Here is a 19,073-nt window from a genome sequence, read left to right as displayed (position 1 = left end):
TCGCCCACTGCTTTCAATGAGGCTGCCGGCCACATTGAAATCAATGGGAGAAAATTACGAAACAGCCTGCTTAGCTAAAGTAATCCCCCATAGCAAGGAGAGGGGGCGGAGCTACAGGGGATCTCCTAGAGAGCTCCCCATATTTGGAGAGATATGGGACAAGGCTAGAGGGCTTCCACGAGAGCGGGCGGGGCTAGATAGGGTTCTCATAGTGATTCTGCTCTGGCCCAGAAAGGGGGTGGGCTAAAACCCCCTCTAGCTCCGCCCTTCTCACCCCTGCTCTCGGGAAGCCCTATAGCTACGCCCCCAACTCTCCTCGTTATGGGGGATTCCTTCAGCTCCGTAGTGATGCGAGGATGTTTTCATGTGAAATTGCCTCGCATCCAGGGGTTTTCAGAAGGACTGCGAGGGCAATATCGGGCCGTGATTCACGGCCGGATATCGCTCTTGCCAGTGTGCCCCCCAGGTGTCCATAGCCTTTAACGCTACATTCATATGTGGGGCACTTGACACAAACTTTAGTGTCAATCCTGTACCGAAAATCTGGAGCATTTTACAAAACAATAAACATGGATGGCGTTTTCATAGCCTCATTCAGATGTACAATTACTGAGTAAAATCAGTGTGTAGACAACAGCATGCTGCAGATTTTCAATTACACAGCATGCTTATTCTTTTGTGAAAATTCTGTGGATTTTATAGTGGATTTGCTACAATATTTTTACATTACATCTCTATAAAGAGGTTTTCAGTTGTAAATTATTCATGGCTTGTCTGCAGGATACATCATCAATAGCTGATTAGCAAGGGTCTGCTGCCTGGGACCCCCACCAATCAGCTGTTCACTGGGTCAATGTGCCTGTAAACTGAGCAGATTTCTGCAGGAAGCATACAGCTCCATTCCTACTGCAGTGGCCAGGCTTGGTATTACAGGCAGAGTTCCCATTCATTTCAATAGGAACGTTACCTATAATACCAAGCCAGGTCACTACAGTAGGAATGGACCTGTATGCTTCCTGCAGAAATCAGCTCAGTGCCTGAGCACAACGGCCTGGTGAACAAATGATCGCCTGGGATCCCAGGTGGTGAACCACCGCCAATCTACTATTGATTGCCTATCCTGTGGATAGGCCATCAATAGTTTACAAGTGGACAACCCCTTTAGCAAATGTCAGTGAACATATACATAATAAACAAATATAATTTTATGCCTTTAATTATCTTTTAAGTGTGGCAAACAAATCATCCTCATACTTTACAGTTATTACAAATATTTTAAAATTGAAAAAATAGATCTTTGGAGGTTTTCAATTAAGCAATAGATCAAAGACTGTTCTGAAGAACTCTAGGACTCTTGTAATCAAATAGACGACATACAGTATATGACTACAATGTTCAGTGCTGCCCCAAACTACTTATTAGAGTTTGGCTTATAAACTACAAGAGTTGGAAATCAAATCTGATTTAATGTACAGGACGCCTTCACTTCTAAATGGTCTTCAAAAGGACAACTTTCCACCAACGAGTTGAGATGATATCTCATGGAGGATTCTGGTTCCTGGGATACTTATTATATGGGTGTTGGCCATGAGGAACATTATTACATTTTATTCAGCCAAACAAGGCCTCTATGTCTCATCTCATAAAAGAGAATGTAATTTCAAAGTGCATTGAAGTCCTTCTGATTTTATCATAGGTGTAGCTTCTTAGAAAACATTATTCCCAAGGGCCCCAGACACCGGAAACTTCAGGGTCACATCTCGGATCATCATCTGGGTAATAGACGGGAACAGAATGATTGCTGTAGTACTCCAGACGGGAAAGAAGCTTCTTCACTACTTCAGGATATTTGTCTGACAAATCCTGCTTCTCTTCAGGATCATGGACAATATCAAATAACCACAGATTTTTTCTTGAAGACTCAAATGATCCGAAATCGTGAATGTCTGAAGAATTTGGTGGAGGAAACCAGCGATCACAACCTGCACAAAAAGTACAAGAAGTGGTCTTAAATATATATTAAATTCAAAGTCTTCTGTCAAGGGTTTTATTGCATAAAGTTAGGCAAACACACTGAATATTTAGAGACTAGTAATTGAGTGATTGAATACATACATCTAATTCAGAATAGGATCTGAACATTGATGATAATTACATATAAAACATTAGAAAAGCATTATATGTAGAGTTGAGCGAACATACTCTGCTGAGCTTGATGCTCGTCCGAGTATTAGCGTACTCGATGGTGCTCGTTACTCGAACGAACATCAAGCAGAGTTCAACCCCGCCCAAGTTTTTGGCTCCTTCCCGCTGTGACGTGCCTGTTTTGGCCCCTCCCCGCTGCGATGCAGCACATGTCAATGGCAAATTTTTTGTCAGGCAGGCAGTCAGTCAGTGAGTCAGTGAGTCAGTCAGTCAGTCAGTCAGTGAGTGAGTGAGTGAGTGAGTGAGTGAGTGAGAGAGAGAGAGAGAGAGAGAAACCTAGGGAAAAAAAAAGCTCGGCACCCGGTGTCCCACATACAAAAATGCTCGAGTCTCCCATTGTAGTCAATGGGGTTCGTCACTCGAGTAGAGCTCTCGAATAACTTGGACTCGAGCATTTGGGTGCTCGCTCATCTCTAATTATTTGGAAAGATAATAGTAAATTGGATGATTGTATCATCGCTCCAAGACATCAGTTGTCAAAATGGCATTGTCCTTGCAACAGTTCCCATTAGGCTACACTTAATATCCTTGAAAACAAATTTGGGCGTTGCCATCTGGTTTACCAACCTAAAAGCTGCTTATAGTTAAAGAGGTTGCCTCAACAGCTCTTTGCACCTCCTGCAACTAGTTGATGGGGGAAGCATCGACCAGCTAAGCATCTTGAATACAGTATTAGAACGAATGACCATCACTGAGTCCACCAGAACCAGACCCTTCTCTATGATGTTCATAAGTGCTAATGCAGCATATGGACATGACTTGTCTTTACGAGAACCCTCTAATTTATTTCACACTATAAAACCAAATTAATGGCCAAGTTTTAGAACAGACTGTAATTTCTCATTCTATGCAACCTTAACAAGTCATACAAAAGACTCCTACACTCTACCGGACCATTGCTTCATACAACCCAGGAATTGTACAAAGCTGTAATGCAGTTCCCATAGAGGTCAACGGGGTAATAAAAAAAAAAAAGTGATACAGATATAGTAATGCATTTAGCATGTCTCTGCAACACTGTGCCATACAGAGAAACCACATATTGGGACATGGAGAGACTATGGCTTCATAGTACACAGCTGTATATGAAATATTTCATGTTGAAGAAATTCAAATACTGTCCTATGACTGCACACATGACATGGAAGGGACTGAATTGTTCTGCTGTAAGGTGAAAATCATCAACTTTCCAACTTTCAGGTATGCATTGGAAAAGCTGAACTTATCCATAGGTCTCCATTCATACAATGTATCCTCAAACAGTGTTCCTCTTGGCATGTGCTGGGCCGGTATGCATTGGCACACCTTTCTCTTTGCACTAAGCAAAAGCATAGAACTCCCTACATGATTCAGTGCAGAAACAGAGTTTTTAAGGATTTGTGTGGGTTGGGGTCTTAATTAATGTTTTTAGATATAAAAGTCCAAAAAGATGATTGTAGAGAAGACAAACCTTGGGCGGCCATGATTAAACACAAGATGGATTTACAGAACTGAAAACTTTTCTTGCCAGTCTAAATATTTGGGATCTGAGTGAATAGTCTGCATGGCATATTTACTTCGGTGAGCGAACGTTGCAGTTTGATGAACCCACATTTGACGTTACAGCGGAATACATTACTTCAGCACCCAGGAATGTAGAACTACGTAAATAACGAACAGCAATCTAGAGTGGGGAAACGGGACTGCAGAGCAGCGGGCCAGAAGCACTTTAATCCATCTTTACATGGCATATTTCATAGAGTTTATATCATGGTATACAAAGGGAAGTACAATAATTACTATTATATCCTGAATGTGGCCTTTATAAATCATAGGCGTCTGAATGCTGAAGCTCAACAGTTCCACATACAGTAGTTGAAATTCCAGGTGTCAGTTTTACATTTACACCAGTATTTCAGGAAACTCTGATGCGAGAATATCCTTAATACATATAAGCAACCAGCTACAATTCCTGAACCACCTAAATACTGAAGGGCAACCATTTCAAAGGCTATGCCAACCCTTGCAACCATTATTTATTGCTCTAATGCAGTGGTCCCCAACCTTTTTGGCACCAGGGACCGGCTTCAAGCAAGACCATTTTTACAAGGCCCGGCAGGGTTGGGCGGGACATGGGCGGGGCTTTGGTTATAGGGGGCGGGGTTATGAAGGGGGTTGGAGTTTAGTGCATTCTTATTTAGTTATGACATTAGAATGTCCTGGCAGTACACACATAGGGCAGTGTATAATCCCCCCCCCAGCACACACATAGGGCAGCATATAATTTATCTCCCCCCCCAGTAATAGACAGCCCCCATCCGTCAGTAATAGACAGCCCCCACCTCTCAGTAATTAGCAGCCCCTCCCCCTGTAATAAGCAGCCCCCCCAGTAATAAGCAGGTCCCCCCCAGTAATAAGCAGGTCCCCCCCCAGTAATAGGCAGCGCCCCACCCCTAGTAATAGGCAGCGCCCCACCCCCCCAAGTAATAGGCAGCCGCCCCCAAGTACTAGGCGGCAGCCCCCCCCCCAGTAATAGGCAGCCTCCCCAGTAATAAGCAGCCCCTTCCCCTGTAATAAGTAGCCCCCACCCCACACCAGTAATAAGCAGCCCCCCCCAGTAAGCAATCCCCCCAGTAATAAGCAGGTCCCCCCCCAGTAATAACCAGGCCCCCCCAGTAAAAACCAGCCCCTTCCCCTGTAATAAGTACCCCCCAGTAATAAGCAGCCCCCCCAGTAAGCAACACCCCCAGTAATAAGCAGGTCCCCCCAGTAATAAGCAGGTCCCCCCCGCCAGTAATAGGCAGCCCCCCCCAGTAATAGGCAGCCCCTTCCCCTGTAATAAGTAGCCCCCCCCCTAGTAATAAGCAGCCCCCCCAGTAAGCAACCCCTCCAGTAATAAGCAGGTCCCCCCCCCAGTAATAGGCAGCCCCCCCCAGTAATAGGCAGCCCCTTCCCCTGTAATAAGTAGCCCCCCCAGTAATAACCAGCCCCCCCAGTAATAAGCAGCCCCTTCCCCTGTAATAAGTAGCCCTCCCCCCCCAGTAATAAGCACCCCCCCAGTAAGCAACCCCCCCAGTAATAAGCAGGTCCACCAGTAGTAAGTAGCCCCCCCAGTAATAGGCAGCCCCTTCCCCTGTAATAAGTAGCCCCCACCCCCAGTAATAACCAGCCCCCCCAGTAATAGGCAGCCCCTTCCCCTGTAATAAGTAGCCCCCAGTAATAACCAGCCCTCCCAGTAATTGGCAGCCCCCTCCCCCGTAATAGGCAGCCCCCCCCCGTAATAGGCAGCCCCCCAACCCATATACTTACCTCCTCCTTGCTGTCGCTCTCTCTCCGCTTGTCCTGACGTCAGCCCGGAACGCTTCCTCCCCGAGTCCTCTCCTGCGGAACTAATGAGCAGGGGACTCGGGGAGGGGAATCCTGGCTGCACAGACGTCAGTGTGTGCGCTGGCATCAGCGCGATTACCAGCGGGGAGCTGCGGCGCCCCCGCTGGTAATCGCTTTAGTGGTCAGCGGCGTCGGCACACCGCGGGCCACATAGCACAAGGCGGCGGGCCGGATTCGGCCCGCGGGCCTTGTGTTTAGAGCAAAAGTTCCCGGCGGTGCCGCGGACTGGCGCTAAACACCCAACGGCCCGGCCCCGGTCCGCGGCCCGGTGGTTGGGGACCCCTGCTTTAATGCATCGGAAATGAAAAAGTATTCCACTTCTGAATTGTCTACAGTTTTGGGTCTACAGCTCTTAAACAGATTATGTGTCCCCATAGTAACAGACTGCAAAGAAGCCATGGGTAGTCTGAGCAAGTAGTAACACTGGTATTTGTCTCTAAATTCTTATTAACATACATTCGATAGGTTAGTAAGAAGAAGAAAGGGGCAGATAGTAGAAAGTATTACTGCAGGGTTAAACTACCCCGTGATTTTGTGACCATGGATCGGGAAGAGTATAATTCCTCCTTAAGGAGAGCACCTAGGTGAGTGAGGAGACTTATAAGGCCATCCAGGCTCCTCTGGGAAGCTTGCAAATAAGGAAATTCGAACAATAGTGCCACGTATTAGTAGGCAGCATTCCTGTAAGTTAATGTTAGACTCTTTATAAAAGCCTTATAGAAAGGATTAGGAATTGAAAACAAAGCCAGAATCCATACACAGACAGCTGTTTTGGGGTGATTGCCCCTCATCTATGTGCAGCATGCTTCTGGTTTGGCTAGTGGAAGGCCTATGACATAAGTCGAGAAGGGTAGCATTACTCCTTCAGAAAAGTATATAGATGGTGAGGAGACTTATAAGGCTATGTGCCATGTCCGAGGAGCGGGCCCACAGCCGAGGAGACAGCGGGGTAGGGAAAGGCCTTGTGATGGGGCTCTACATCTCCTCCCCTTGGGGTAGCTCGGGATCCGGCCACATTACTGCTGGGAGAGATCAGAGGGTTTGTAATTGGGGGTTACATTAAGTCCAGTTGTCACTCGTGACGCTACTGTTCCGTCCTCTGTGGCGCATCTTTCAGACAAACTAAAGTACTCCACACACAGGGTAACTTTCTGAACTGGGAACGGTCGGTTCTGCTTGTTTACTGTAAACTCTTGAATGCAGATCCAAACAAATAGTCTTGGTACAGAAGCAACAAGTCAGAGTGGTGCAACAGGGAGGATTCTCAAAGCATATCAGTAATCCACAGTCCCAATTATCTGTGCAATTCTCTCTCTCTCTCTCTCTCTCTCTCTCTCTCTCTCTCTCTCTCTCTCTCTCTCTACCAGTCAACACTCACTCTCGTTTCTTCTTCTTCCTGCTGTGAAGCGGTTCATCCTTCTCTCCACGCTCAGTAAAAGCACCAAGGTCTCCTGGGTAGAATAGGCCCAGGCTGAGAGTAAAGAAGTCGCTCGGCTTTCTCTATATTCTCCACACACCCGCCAGCCTCATAGACTTTCTGCCAGACTTCTTCCACTGACTGACTGACTCGCTCTCCCGACTCACTTTCTGACTTCTGCAGACACATATCTAACATCCTCACATGGCTATAAAATGATACACTAGGCCTCCTTCCCACGAACGGATTTACGCCGCGTAAATTCGCGGCAAAAATCCGCTGCGTTGCCCCCTGCTATTAGGTTCTATTGAACCTAATAGCTCAATGCTCACGATGCGGAATTCCACCGTGGAATTTCGCACCGTGAAATCTCCCGTCCTCACCCGCAGCATGCTCTATTTACCGCGGGTGTATGCGCGGACGGCTTCCATTGCAGTCAATGGAAGCCGTCCATTCACGCTATCTCCCGCTGTAACACAGCGGAAGATAGCGTGAAAACGCTTTCCCGCCTACCGCCGCCGCGTCATATGATGGTGGGCGTGTCACATGACGCGACGGCGGTGGGTGGGGAAACGTCTTCACGCTATCTTCCGCTGGTAAGTATGGGGTCTCTGGGGGGCGCCGTGACGGGCTTCACTGCGGAATATTCCGCTGCGGAGCCCGTCACGCTCGTGTGAAGCCGGATACATTTTCCAGACAGGACAGAACATACCAGACAGTTAACCGTTTCAGTCCTGCAAACATTCAATTCACATAAACCTAATGCATTCCACAAACAAGACACTGACAAGACATTGACACGAGACAGACACAGAACATTATGGAGGGGCCCTACCAACGCTGGGCCACTACACATGCATGCCCCTCTGGGAAATATATGCAAATAAGGAAGATGGACAGCCTTATAAGTATCTTCACTCACTTTCTAGGTGCTCTCCTTAAGGAGAAATGATACCCTTCCTGACCCACATCATAAGGTTAAAACCCACAGAAAGTCAAATATAGCACCGCATACAATGCACATTTCGGCCAATAGATTTCAATGGAAAGGCCTAAATCTGCAACAGTAACTACGGATTTGGTGTGGATTTTCCATAGCAAAATTTCTGCACAGAAAAATCTGCACAAAATCCGTAATGTGTGAGCAAAGCCTAAAAGACGACAACATTTTATATATGCCTAAGTGTAGAGAAGGTCAGTTCCTTGCTGCTAAGGGTAATAGACTATAGGCTGGGGTCACATGGGTCGTATTCCCAGGGGAAATCTCGCAGTTTTGCCGCAGTAAAAAAACGTGAGATTCTCGCCGGGAAAGCGCAGCTTCAAAACCTGCGGCACTTAGCCATGGGTTTTGGAGCGGCTTGGCCACATGCTTTTCCGTTAAGGCCGGCACTCACATAGAAAACAAAAAAAGTGACATGCTGCGGCTGGGGAATCCGCGCCGGCTTCTGTCGGCTCGGATTGACAAATCTTGTCCACATGGCTGGCCAAGGCGGGGATTAGCGGCCGCAGGCGGATTTGCCGCAGCGAAATTCCATGGCAAATCCGCCCTATGTGAACCCGGTCTTACAGTGTCTGCTGCGTGTTGTCCTTGGTAAGACACAGGAATCGTACCTGGATTTCCGGTCAGTAGTTTCCATTTCCCGTGTCGAATCGCTGCATGAACCGATATATTGAACAATGCATCGTCCCATTTATGAATAACGCCGTTGGACAAGGGTTTCCTCGTTTCATTATTTGTGGAGCCTGCAAGGCAAAAAAAGTATTACATAACCGTATAGATTGTCCTCCGGAAAACCTAACACTTTACAGTTACAGTACATCAATCACCAGTCTGTAGGACATATAATACAGCTTATAGCAGTGGTCCGCAACCTGTGCCTCTCCCGCTGTTGTGGGACTACAACTCCCATCATGCCATACGGCTGCAATTTTGTACAAGCTGGAGAGTCACAGGTTGGACACCGCTGGCTTATGCAATGTACAGCATGTTATGTACCTTTTAAACACAGACAGGACTATACATTTTTGTAGTGATATCCTTCGTTCTGGTTTAGACAATCCATTTTCAAATCCTCTATTAGGGCCATTTCACACTAGCATCATTTTTGCTTTCCATCAAGCGGTTTCGTTGTGGAAGCACCAAAATGAAAAGTGAACGTTTCCGTTTTTCCTGCCAATAGAAATGCATTGAAACTGAAGCCCTCTGTTTCTGAATTTTCCGCCTCCATTCTGTTTTGTTTCCTTTTTTTTTACACTGGAAGAAAAGCCAAGACCGTTGCGCTTTTGTCTCCAGTTCAAAAAACGAAACAAAAATGGATCTTTCTTTTATACATTGTAGTCAATGGGAGACAGAAAAAAATGACGGATCCACCAATAGGAAAGATGCTTTCCATTCATTTCCATTTTGTACAGTTCCATTTTTGGAAAACAGAATCTGCCAAAAAAAGATGCCAGTGTAAACTGAGCATTAGATAATTCTGAAGGTGGGCTGCTATTCAGGACCCTCATCTATTAGAGAAAAGAAGAGTAGCTAGAAAGAGCATCTAGAGCTTTTGGAGACCTTGGCACATCTGTACATCACACAGGCAGCCAGTTGATTTCGATGGCTACTGTGTAATACTTTATTTCCCCAGTGGTGGCACTGCAGGGGAATAGAATACTTGCTGCTGTATTCTCCCAACACATTACAATTTATGGTCAGGGGGGAATTTTTAATGGAAAGAGACTATCCAAAGTGGACAACCCATGTAGTAATGACTACATCTATGAAGGCTGTTCATTTGGTGGCGCGATCAATATTTGAAGGTGGGTGTTGTGTGCAAATATTTATGCTGGATTTGGAGCTACTGTAAAACCTGTTCTCAAATGTTGTATAACTCTAGACTAGGGATTCCCAACCGAGGTGTCGTGGTTCCCCTTGTGAGCAGTGAGAACCCGCCAGAGGAGCTTCGGCTCCCAGGCTGGGAGTCTATCAGCTGATATTAGTCTGGGTCCACATGAGACGGATTTGCATTAACAGTAGCAGCAAAGTGGATAAGATTTTGAAAATCGCATCCACAAGTGGCAGAAAAAAAATATATACACAAAACCGTGCGCAAATTGACATGCCAGGCGAAGTCTTTGTGCTCTGGGCCCTGCCTTTACCAGGCTGCCTCTAGTGAGCGCAGCGCTGCTGATCAGGTTAGCGGCGCTGCACTCACTAGAGGTCACCGGTTGCCCGGAATATTGGAGGTAAGATCATACCAAACCAGGCTGCGTTCTGCACTGCCTGTACTGACTGTGATGCAGAGAATCAGCTGATCTGCGGGCATCCTAAGCACTGGACCCCATCAATCATTTGTTGATGACCTATCCTGAGGATCCTCTACTGGTGGTCTGTTAGGGTGTCCTGAGCCTGGTTGCCTTGTGTTTCTACCCTCACACATCCACTGGTCCCAACACCTACTAACAGTCTGGTCAGAACGACCCAGGTGGGGGGCAATTCATCAATACAACCATCCAGCTTCTCCCATTCCAATAATGCGCCACTCTCACACTCTGTTAACTGGCACAATCTCTTCAATTACGTCATAGAGGCGTCTAGTGGTCAACAAGCTGTACACAAGCAGAAAAAAGTCACTACACACAAGGAGCCTCTGAGAGACTTTCTATAGGCTAAGGAACCACTTTTAGGGCCTCGGGTGGCAAGACCGTTCATCTAATTACACCACAACCCTAATAATTTGCATATCTGCCTAAGATGTAACTGCATACCGGATTTTGGAACAAAACCACTCCTAATAGGTGAAGACCTTGAAATTATCCTATCTTACACGTGTGTGATATATGTCCCACCTTTCTCAACAGTAGGTGTCCCCCAACCCATCTGTTGAAGGGGCATTCACTCTCCAGCTGGATGCGAGGTCTGTCTCAGCAATGCCATCTTCATGTTCCGCTAAGACACACATATGACATACAGGGCATGCTCACAAACAGCAGATTTGCAAGGGGATCTCCAAAGCAGAAATTCTGCAGCAGTTCCGCAGCTGAATGTCTGCATCAAAACCCGCACCATTTAGCGCGAAATTTCCCCCTCATCGAGAAGAGGTGGATTTTGTAGCGTAAATGGCCATAAAATTGACATGCTGCTAATTTCAATTCTGTATCGCATGTCAATTTCCACAAGTTTTTGTGCACCTTTTCGCACAGTATGTGGTCGAAATTTTGAAAATCTCATCCACTTTGCTGCTACCGTAAATCGGTCCACATGGAAAACATGTCCTAAGAGCGTCATCCGGGAACAGATTGATACGTGAGCCCTAGTGATTTTTATTCCTGCTAGGAACATTCGTACTCTATGGATGGAAAGGTCTGTGATCACCAGCGCCGAGGACAACATCTTCCTGATTAGATTAGAAGACAATGTAATGTCCGTCTCCTCTATTACCGTTATCTACCTTTTTTATGACTTTTCTAATTTTCCATAGAAAATGTCCTGCTCTGTGTCATCCCTTCTGTCATTAATGGCTTCCTTCCTTCTCTCTAGAGATTTCTAAATTATCATTGGAGGTCGTGACTTCTAGAATGATCTCTGCGCCTTATCTCTAGCACTTTTCCTTATTGCATCTTATTGATCTGATGTTATCTTTGCTTTGTTTAACATCTCAGGAGACTACTACAAATGTCATAATTATGGTCCATAGTGTGTGGAAATAAATGGGAATAGAATATATTGACATAAGTATGATGTATTGGATTTGACATCAACTACATCTGTCTCAGTTCTTTCCGTAACTCCCATAGGCTCCAATGAAGAGAGCAGATCATATTCTCAGCCACCTCTTTAGGTCCCTTTCACACTTGTACTAGGATTTCCAAACAAGGTTTTGGGCTGCTGCAGTACAGCTGCTGCAATCTGCTTGCGGCACGGTTCATACAGTCAGTGGTACCAGGAATTAGTTAACCAGCAGGGATCCTGAGCAACGGCCCCTCACCAAACACCTACTGATGATCTATCCTGAAGATGGGTCATCAATAGAAGAAACTGCTCAAAGTCCCGGACAGCCACCTTAATCCAGCCCTGGTTCCACTGCTGCTTTTAAAATGTTCTGATAAGCCTTATAAACTCGGGTTTTCTACAATGTAGTCAGTGCTTTTCAGGATATAATCAGAACGTCTGAGCTCCTCATCCATTTTCATGGAGTAAGTTGAAAGACTTTGGTTTTCTTCAATGAACATGTTATTTGAAGACCACAAGAATCAGATATCTCAATGAGAAGTGTTTTGGTGCATTGCTTGCCTCTGCTTTGTGGCCACAATGCTGGAAGCAGATTGCTGGGTTTTAGAAGTCTGCTGGGATGTGGGTATATATGTATACTTAACTGGCAAATCATGGCCTGAAGTAATCTCCAAATAGTTAACATACGACTGCGAGAGAACCTTCTTTTCTAATATTAGTAACAAGCTTGAAATGTGAAATATGACCTTATAATTCATCTAGCAGAGTATGACTTATACATTTTAAATGTACAACGATATAATGAAGAGCTGCACAAAACCTAAAAGAGAAGCCATCATCAGAAAATCACCTATTATAGAAATCGTGTTAAACATATTTTTAAAGGATTTTGGTCGATTTTCTTTAAAATTTTCAGTCACAATGTATATTTAAAGGGAATGTGTCAGCAGGAAACGACCTTTTATATGACATATGTGTGAAAATAACACATTTTTGGTGATTTTAAAAAGTTTCGTTCACAATCTGTATTTAAAAACAAAACAAAAAAAATCCTAAAATCCTGCAATATTTCACACTGATCAGAGCCTAATAATAGGCAGATACTTCCTGATCTGTAGAGAAGTCTTTGTGGCAGTAAACTCACGAACATCACAGGCAGGATTACACTGAAAGGTAACACCTATATGTAGATAACACAGGATTCACCATTCACAAGTGGTATAAGCTGTGACTTTCTACTCCCGCTCCTGCACAATGTCCTCTGCACAAGTCACACAGCATGTCTAGAACAGGATCCCAAAAAAAGTCAATGGATCCCCTCCTATCCATTGTGTGAATGGCCCATGAAGCTGCTGTAAAGTACTTACAGTCCCTTTAAAAATAATTTCCTAAGACTGGGACAGAGGGCAATCGACTGTGTGTCCTGAACCCAAAAATGTTGTGTATGTTGGCACAATCTATTTAACAGTTGGGCATCTGACCTACATTTGTATGCAATTTCTTTACATTGTAAGAAGGTAATTCACTGAAATTAACAGAGTTTAAAGGGGTTCTGCCATTAATAAAAAAACTACAGAAAACCTCTATACACTTGCCTATTCCTCCTCAGGCAGTCTTCTTACTGCTTTTCCTCCTCACCGATCTTCTCCTGTCTCCTCCAGTCCCTTGGGTCCTGTCGTCTCCAGCCGGCCAAATCCTCTTCTTCCTGTGACGAAGAGTACATTGACGACATTCTGCTTCCTGCAAGTCAATGTACGCTACGTCACTAGTGACATAGCATTCACTGCCTAGCAGAAAATGCTGAATCCTCGGCAGCCTGCTTTAGCGTGACTGTGCATACACGATGTCTCGTCGCTAGAGTGTCATATACTATATGAAACAGTAGCTTTGAGATATTGCGGTTGCGTGTTAAGGAGGCTGCTGAGAATTCAGCATTCCCTGCTAGGCAGTGATTGCTACATCACTCGGAGCATTCACTGCGCTGCAGGAAGTGAACTGCAGATAATGGACACTCCAAAACAGGAAGAAGAGGATCCGGTTGGCTGGAGGCAACGTGACTAGGGTGACTGGAGGAACCAGGAGAAGATCAGTGAGGAGAAGATCAGGTAAGAAGACTGCCTGGGGAGGAATAGGTAAATATTGAGTTTTTTTCTAATGACAAAACCCCTTTAATGACCACCATAAAAGTAAAAATCGCAAACATACAGTCAGTATGCATTTTGCCTGCCCTGTTTTGCACTATCTGACTGAGAGGCAGCTTGCTTCAGCAGTAATCCTCCTACAGTGGAAGAGGAGTACAAAATGGGGGATTAGGATGGGATGGATCCCCGTTTTCTCTGAACCCCCAGTTAAGCGTTTGCCTGTTGCCTGTCTCATTGACCTCTAGGTTTTTAATGCCCCTTTAAGGATACATTTTTGTTTTTCACTGCATTGCCATTTCGGACTAATTTGAGAACCTCTCTACAGTCACACAGTTATCTCCTAACTATCCACATCTGAGTACTGGCTATGAATTATTGAACGGGAGATATTTTTTTCCTTTTCCGCCATCTAACTAAAGAGACATTTTGTGACCTTTTGAAACTTTATGGTTCTAATGAATTTTATGCCGAGCCCTGTGACTGTCTGTAACTTTATTGAAATAAATAAAAAGTGAAGAATAGGACTGACCTTCATCTTTTAAGAGGTAATTGGATCCTGCATTTGAGCGATTCATGAGGCTTTGGCCATTATTCTGTGCTCCATGAAATGATTCGGATTATAAATATATATGAAAACAGACTATTTTACCCTAAGTAATTATGCAGTAAAACTGAGTACTTCTGTAGATTTATGTTCTAACAAAAATTATCACTGGAGAAATTTAACTGAAGGTACAAACATAATATGTAATTTCCCTTATAGATGCTGTCAGCTGCTTTATAACAACATGCATCTCTGTCATCGAGACTGGGTGGGACCAGATTGCAGTCATTTATGGCTAAAGGTCTCATTTGGTGGTCAAGCTAAACTAGTAGTATGCAACTGTAATTTTTGTCTTTGAAGTTGTAGACTAGAAAGAAAGTTGCACAGACTGCTGTTAGCCTGACAGACATCTAACAACCTGTATGCAAGATTCATCATAGGGTACATTCGTAAAAGTGGGGTCCTTGCCGAACTGCTATTTAGGTTCCAACTGAGTCTGTGTGTATGGATATGATCTCCCCTAGAAGCAATGGGATAACGAACACTAGAGAAGAGAGAGAGCGAGTATTCAAAAAGATCTAGAAAAGCTTGCACAGTGGGCAGCGACTAACTGAATGGTATTTAACAAGGAGAAATGCAAAGTCCTACATCTGGGGAAGAAAAATGAAGAAAGCACATACAGAATGGGAGGAATTGGGCTAAGCAGCACATGTGAAAAAGACTTGGGTATACTCAGAGATCATAGACTGAACATAAGTCAACAATGTGATGCAGCAGCCAAAAAGGCAAACACAATTCTGGGATGTATTAAGAGAAGCATGGAGTCTAGATCACATGAAGTAATTATCCCCCTCTACTCTTCCTTAGTCAGACCTCATCTGGAATACTGTGTCCAGTTCTGGGCACCCCACTTTAAAAAAGACAGACAAACTGGAGCAAGTTCAGAGAAGAGTTACCAAGATAGTGATCGGTCTACAAATTGTGTCCTATGAGGAACGGTTAAAGGATCTGAGAATGTTTCGCTTCCAAAAAAGAAGGCTGAGAGGAGACTTAATAGCTGTCTACAAATATCTGAGGGGCTGTCACAGGGCAGAGGGATCAGCCCTATTCTCATCTGCACAAGGAAAGACTAGAAGCAATGGGAGGAAACTAAAAGGGAGGAGACACAAATTAGATATTAGAAAAAACTTTCTGATAGGGAGGGTGATCAATGAGTGGAACAGGTTACCACGGGAGGTGACGGGTTCTCTTTCAACAGAAGTGTTCAAACAAAGGCTGGACAAATCTGTCTGGGATGATTTAGTGAATCCTGCACTGAGCAGGGGGTTGGATCCGATGACCAACTCTACCATTCTATGAATTCCTTAGTACATAAGGAGTTAATAGATCACATCACAATGTATTTTCTGGCACATTTGTGCAGAAGAAACAGAACTATGTATGCCTCCATATAAAATTGGAAGAGCACAGAGGTACAGTAGAAGGCTCAGGCGTTTCTACAAAATCCCTTTTAGGCTCCATTCAAAACATGTCTGTAACATGGCCCTTATTTTAATCACACATTAGAGAGCACATTGAATAAATTGGTCCTGGTCAATGTCCATGTTTATTGTCACCATTCACGGTCTTAGAAACAAATCATGAGTTGATCGAAAAAAAAATCCATAAATTGTTAACTGTATTACCAGCTTTATACACAAAGAACAGATGTTCTCCCTCAATCCTGTGGTTAATTCACACCAGAAATAAAACAGGATTTTTGGGAACAAATAAAGAAAAGCTCATTGTATGAAGTCTTGTTTTATTACAACGGTAGAGCACGATAGTGAGAAGAATCATTTATCTCCAGAACTTTCTTCCTCCCTGCAAATTGGAAAGCACTTCTTGATAAATGTGAACATGTTCATCCCATTAGGGCCAATTCCAGATGAGCGTATTGCAACATAATCATAATACAAATCTGTAATACAGGTGTGTTACAGGTAACATTGCAACTGTAGGTCATCCGTATCGGCTTTCGTATTTACTATTGTTTGTATTTTCTACTGTGCAAATACTGATCCGTATTCGCCCAATAGAAACAGAGGCAAAAATAGAAAAAATAAATCATGCTGTATTTAAAAAAAAAATGGCCATGTGAATGGATATAGAGATTTACATCATCTCCATATTATGGTCAGCAAAACAAGAACGACATATGGAAAAAAGGGAATTCCAGTCTTCTGACATGGCAATGACAATTACAACTATAGATCTGTGACCTAGGACCACAACAAGTCTTGGAATAATGGGGCTGTAGCAACGTACCCAAATGCCTTCACACTTGAAAGACATTTCTATCATTTAACATTACAGAAAAGCAAAGCATCGGTACTAGAGATGAGCGAGCATACTCGCTAAGGGCAATTACTCGAGCGAGCATTGCCCTTAGCGAGTACCTGCCCGCTTGGAAGAAAAGGTTCAGCTGCCGGCGGGGGGCGGGGAGATCGTGGAGGAACAGAGGGGAGATCTCTCTCTCTCTCTCTCCCCCCTGCTCACTGCCGCAACTCACCTCCCACCCGCGCCGGCACCCAAACCTTTTCTTCCGAGCGGGCAGGTACTCGCTAAGGCCAATGCTCGATCAAGTAATTGCCCTTAGCGAGTATGCTCGCTCATCTCTAAATCGGTACTACAAGTATACACCACCATACTTAGTTAGATAGGAAGAAAGGAGTGGCATCTTCCTATTTAATATACACACAGAGATACATAACATTTTCGATAATCTTTCAACCCCATAGAATAATGGGTTGATTGTAAGGGATCAGAGATTTCCCATTTAACAATTTCTCATCGTGTCAGCTGTATTCAGCTGTGAAGAGGGAATGTTAAATATCCTGCACAAACATGTCTCACAGCAGGATCAGGTGAGGGCTGCTCGGCTTTTCTGTTCTTCACTTATTTGTCTAACCTAATAAAGTTGTCACATTTAAACAAGTAATTATTATTCTAATTTATGAAGTGCCAACATTGAGCACAGATGTAGTAGGAGGATAGGTGGGGATGGTCTTCCCGACAAAGGAGAATTATGCATCAGAGCAAATTTAGAAATATAGCATGTTAATAACTGGATCTTTAGGGTGGTCTTAGCCTTTGGAGCAGTTTTTCATTCATTTTTTTAGCCAAAGGGAGAATTGGAGTCAAAAGAAAGGAAAAATATAAAAGGAAGAACTTATTCTTCTCTTTCCTGCTAGATCCAAGTACTGGCTTTGGTTCAAAAACACTGCATCAAAAACTTCAGTGGCATTTTCCCAAAAAGAGCTGTCTGTGACACCACCAGTAAAAGTACAAGTCCATTGTAAAGAGCTTGATTGCTCACGATCTTGAGGCTTTATCTATTGCGGATTTCACATTTGTGTATTACAAGTTTCATGCAGGGGCCATATATTTGGTGTCAAGAATGGGGTTGGTTTCAAAGCTATAAAAATCAGAAAATCCTTCCTCTCAAAGGCTTCTTTGGGAAGACTTTCCTAAAATAAGAGGTCAGGTTTAATCTTGCCCTAAGCTCAAACTGAACAGTACAAAAACAAAAGCTGATACACTTTGGTGAGACGGACATAAAACAGTCGATGCTCTATTAAAATTATAAAATAAATCAACGCTTTATAAATAAAACACTAAATAAAAGGGTTAAATCAGTCGGCACCTACCCAACCAAATCTGCAAGTATGCTGTAGCAGTGAGCACATTGGGTCTGCACTCAGTGCTAAGCCTTTAGCCTTTATTAGCATCATTTAAGTAACGGCATTTGAAGTCATCACTAATTACAGAATTTTGTGGGCAGCGATTTTGTTTGACCTGCTGTTAACAGAATTTAGAGATATGCCTTACAAAAGCCTCATATGAACGATAAGGACCTGCAGTCTGGAGACTCAATGACTTCTATGGGAGAGTGTTGTGGGCATTCTCAGAGACATGCAGAAGTCATTGTACAGGGAGAGGGAGAAGGTAAACTTTGCCCATCACCTAACTGAATGGTGAATCCTATGTTACCTATATAATAGGTGTTACGGTTTATTGTAATCCTGCCTGTGATGATGATGATGATGATAAGATAGCTGCTGAAACGTTTCCCTACAGAACAGTAAGTGTCTGCTTAATATAACAATCAGTGTGAGAATTGCAAGATTTCAGGATTTTTAATACAGATAATGTATTTTTGGTATTTTTACAAAACATTTTAAAAAATAAGTTGAAAATAGAAACTTAATTTATCGCCTGGATGCCCACAATACATATATTTCTGCTCTATCTACCAAGGCCTTGTACAGCTTCGACACAAATAGACGTGGTCCTCAAAGTGAGCACTGTGTTCTGCAATGGTCAGACCTCTCTTCCTGTACTCACCAACAGTGCCAAAGGCTCAGGAGGGCCGAAACATCTTACTCTTGAGTTGCTACAGTTCATTTCCTACACCATAAATGTGCCGAATTAATTTATGTGGAATTTTGTGCAAAAATGAATAGAAACCTCTAAGCATCATTTGGAGACTGCTGCGATTTCCTACGAACTTATGGTCCATTTACATGGGCCGATTATTGAGCCTGAACGTTCCTATGAGCACTTGTTCTCCCAACAATTAGGCCATGTATAAAGGACGAATCGTCAGCCAAGAAATGAGCAAATTCTTGTTCATTGGCTGTT

The 19,073-nt window shown here is 43.9% G+C and overlaps 1 protein-coding gene across 1 annotated transcript in view; it reads right to left on the bottom strand.

Moving 5' to 3' along the window:
- Positions 1-1,200: 1,200 nt before the first annotated feature.
- The window catches only part of ARSB (arylsulfatase B), a 117,132-nt gene continuing 99,259 nt past the window's right edge, over positions 1,201-19,073 (bottom strand). The window contains exons 7-8 of the mRNA XM_066602840.1: positions 8,600-8,731; positions 1,201-1,982 (exon numbers count right to left, since the gene is read on the bottom strand). Coding sequence (XP_066458937.1) covers positions 1,717-1,982; positions 8,600-8,731 — 398 coding nt within the window. The 3' untranslated portion in view covers positions 1,201-1,716. The remainder of the gene's footprint in view (positions 1,983-8,599; positions 8,732-19,073) is intronic.

This window comes from Eleutherodactylus coqui, chromosome 5 (genome assembly GCF_035609145.1).
Source record: "Eleutherodactylus coqui strain aEleCoq1 chromosome 5, aEleCoq1.hap1, whole genome shotgun sequence".
Lineage (NCBI taxonomy): Eukaryota > Metazoa > Chordata > Amphibia > Anura > Eleutherodactylidae > Eleutherodactylus > Eleutherodactylus coqui.
Note: the sequence above shows the minus strand (reverse complement) of the source record. Positions and strands in the feature narration are given on the sequence as shown.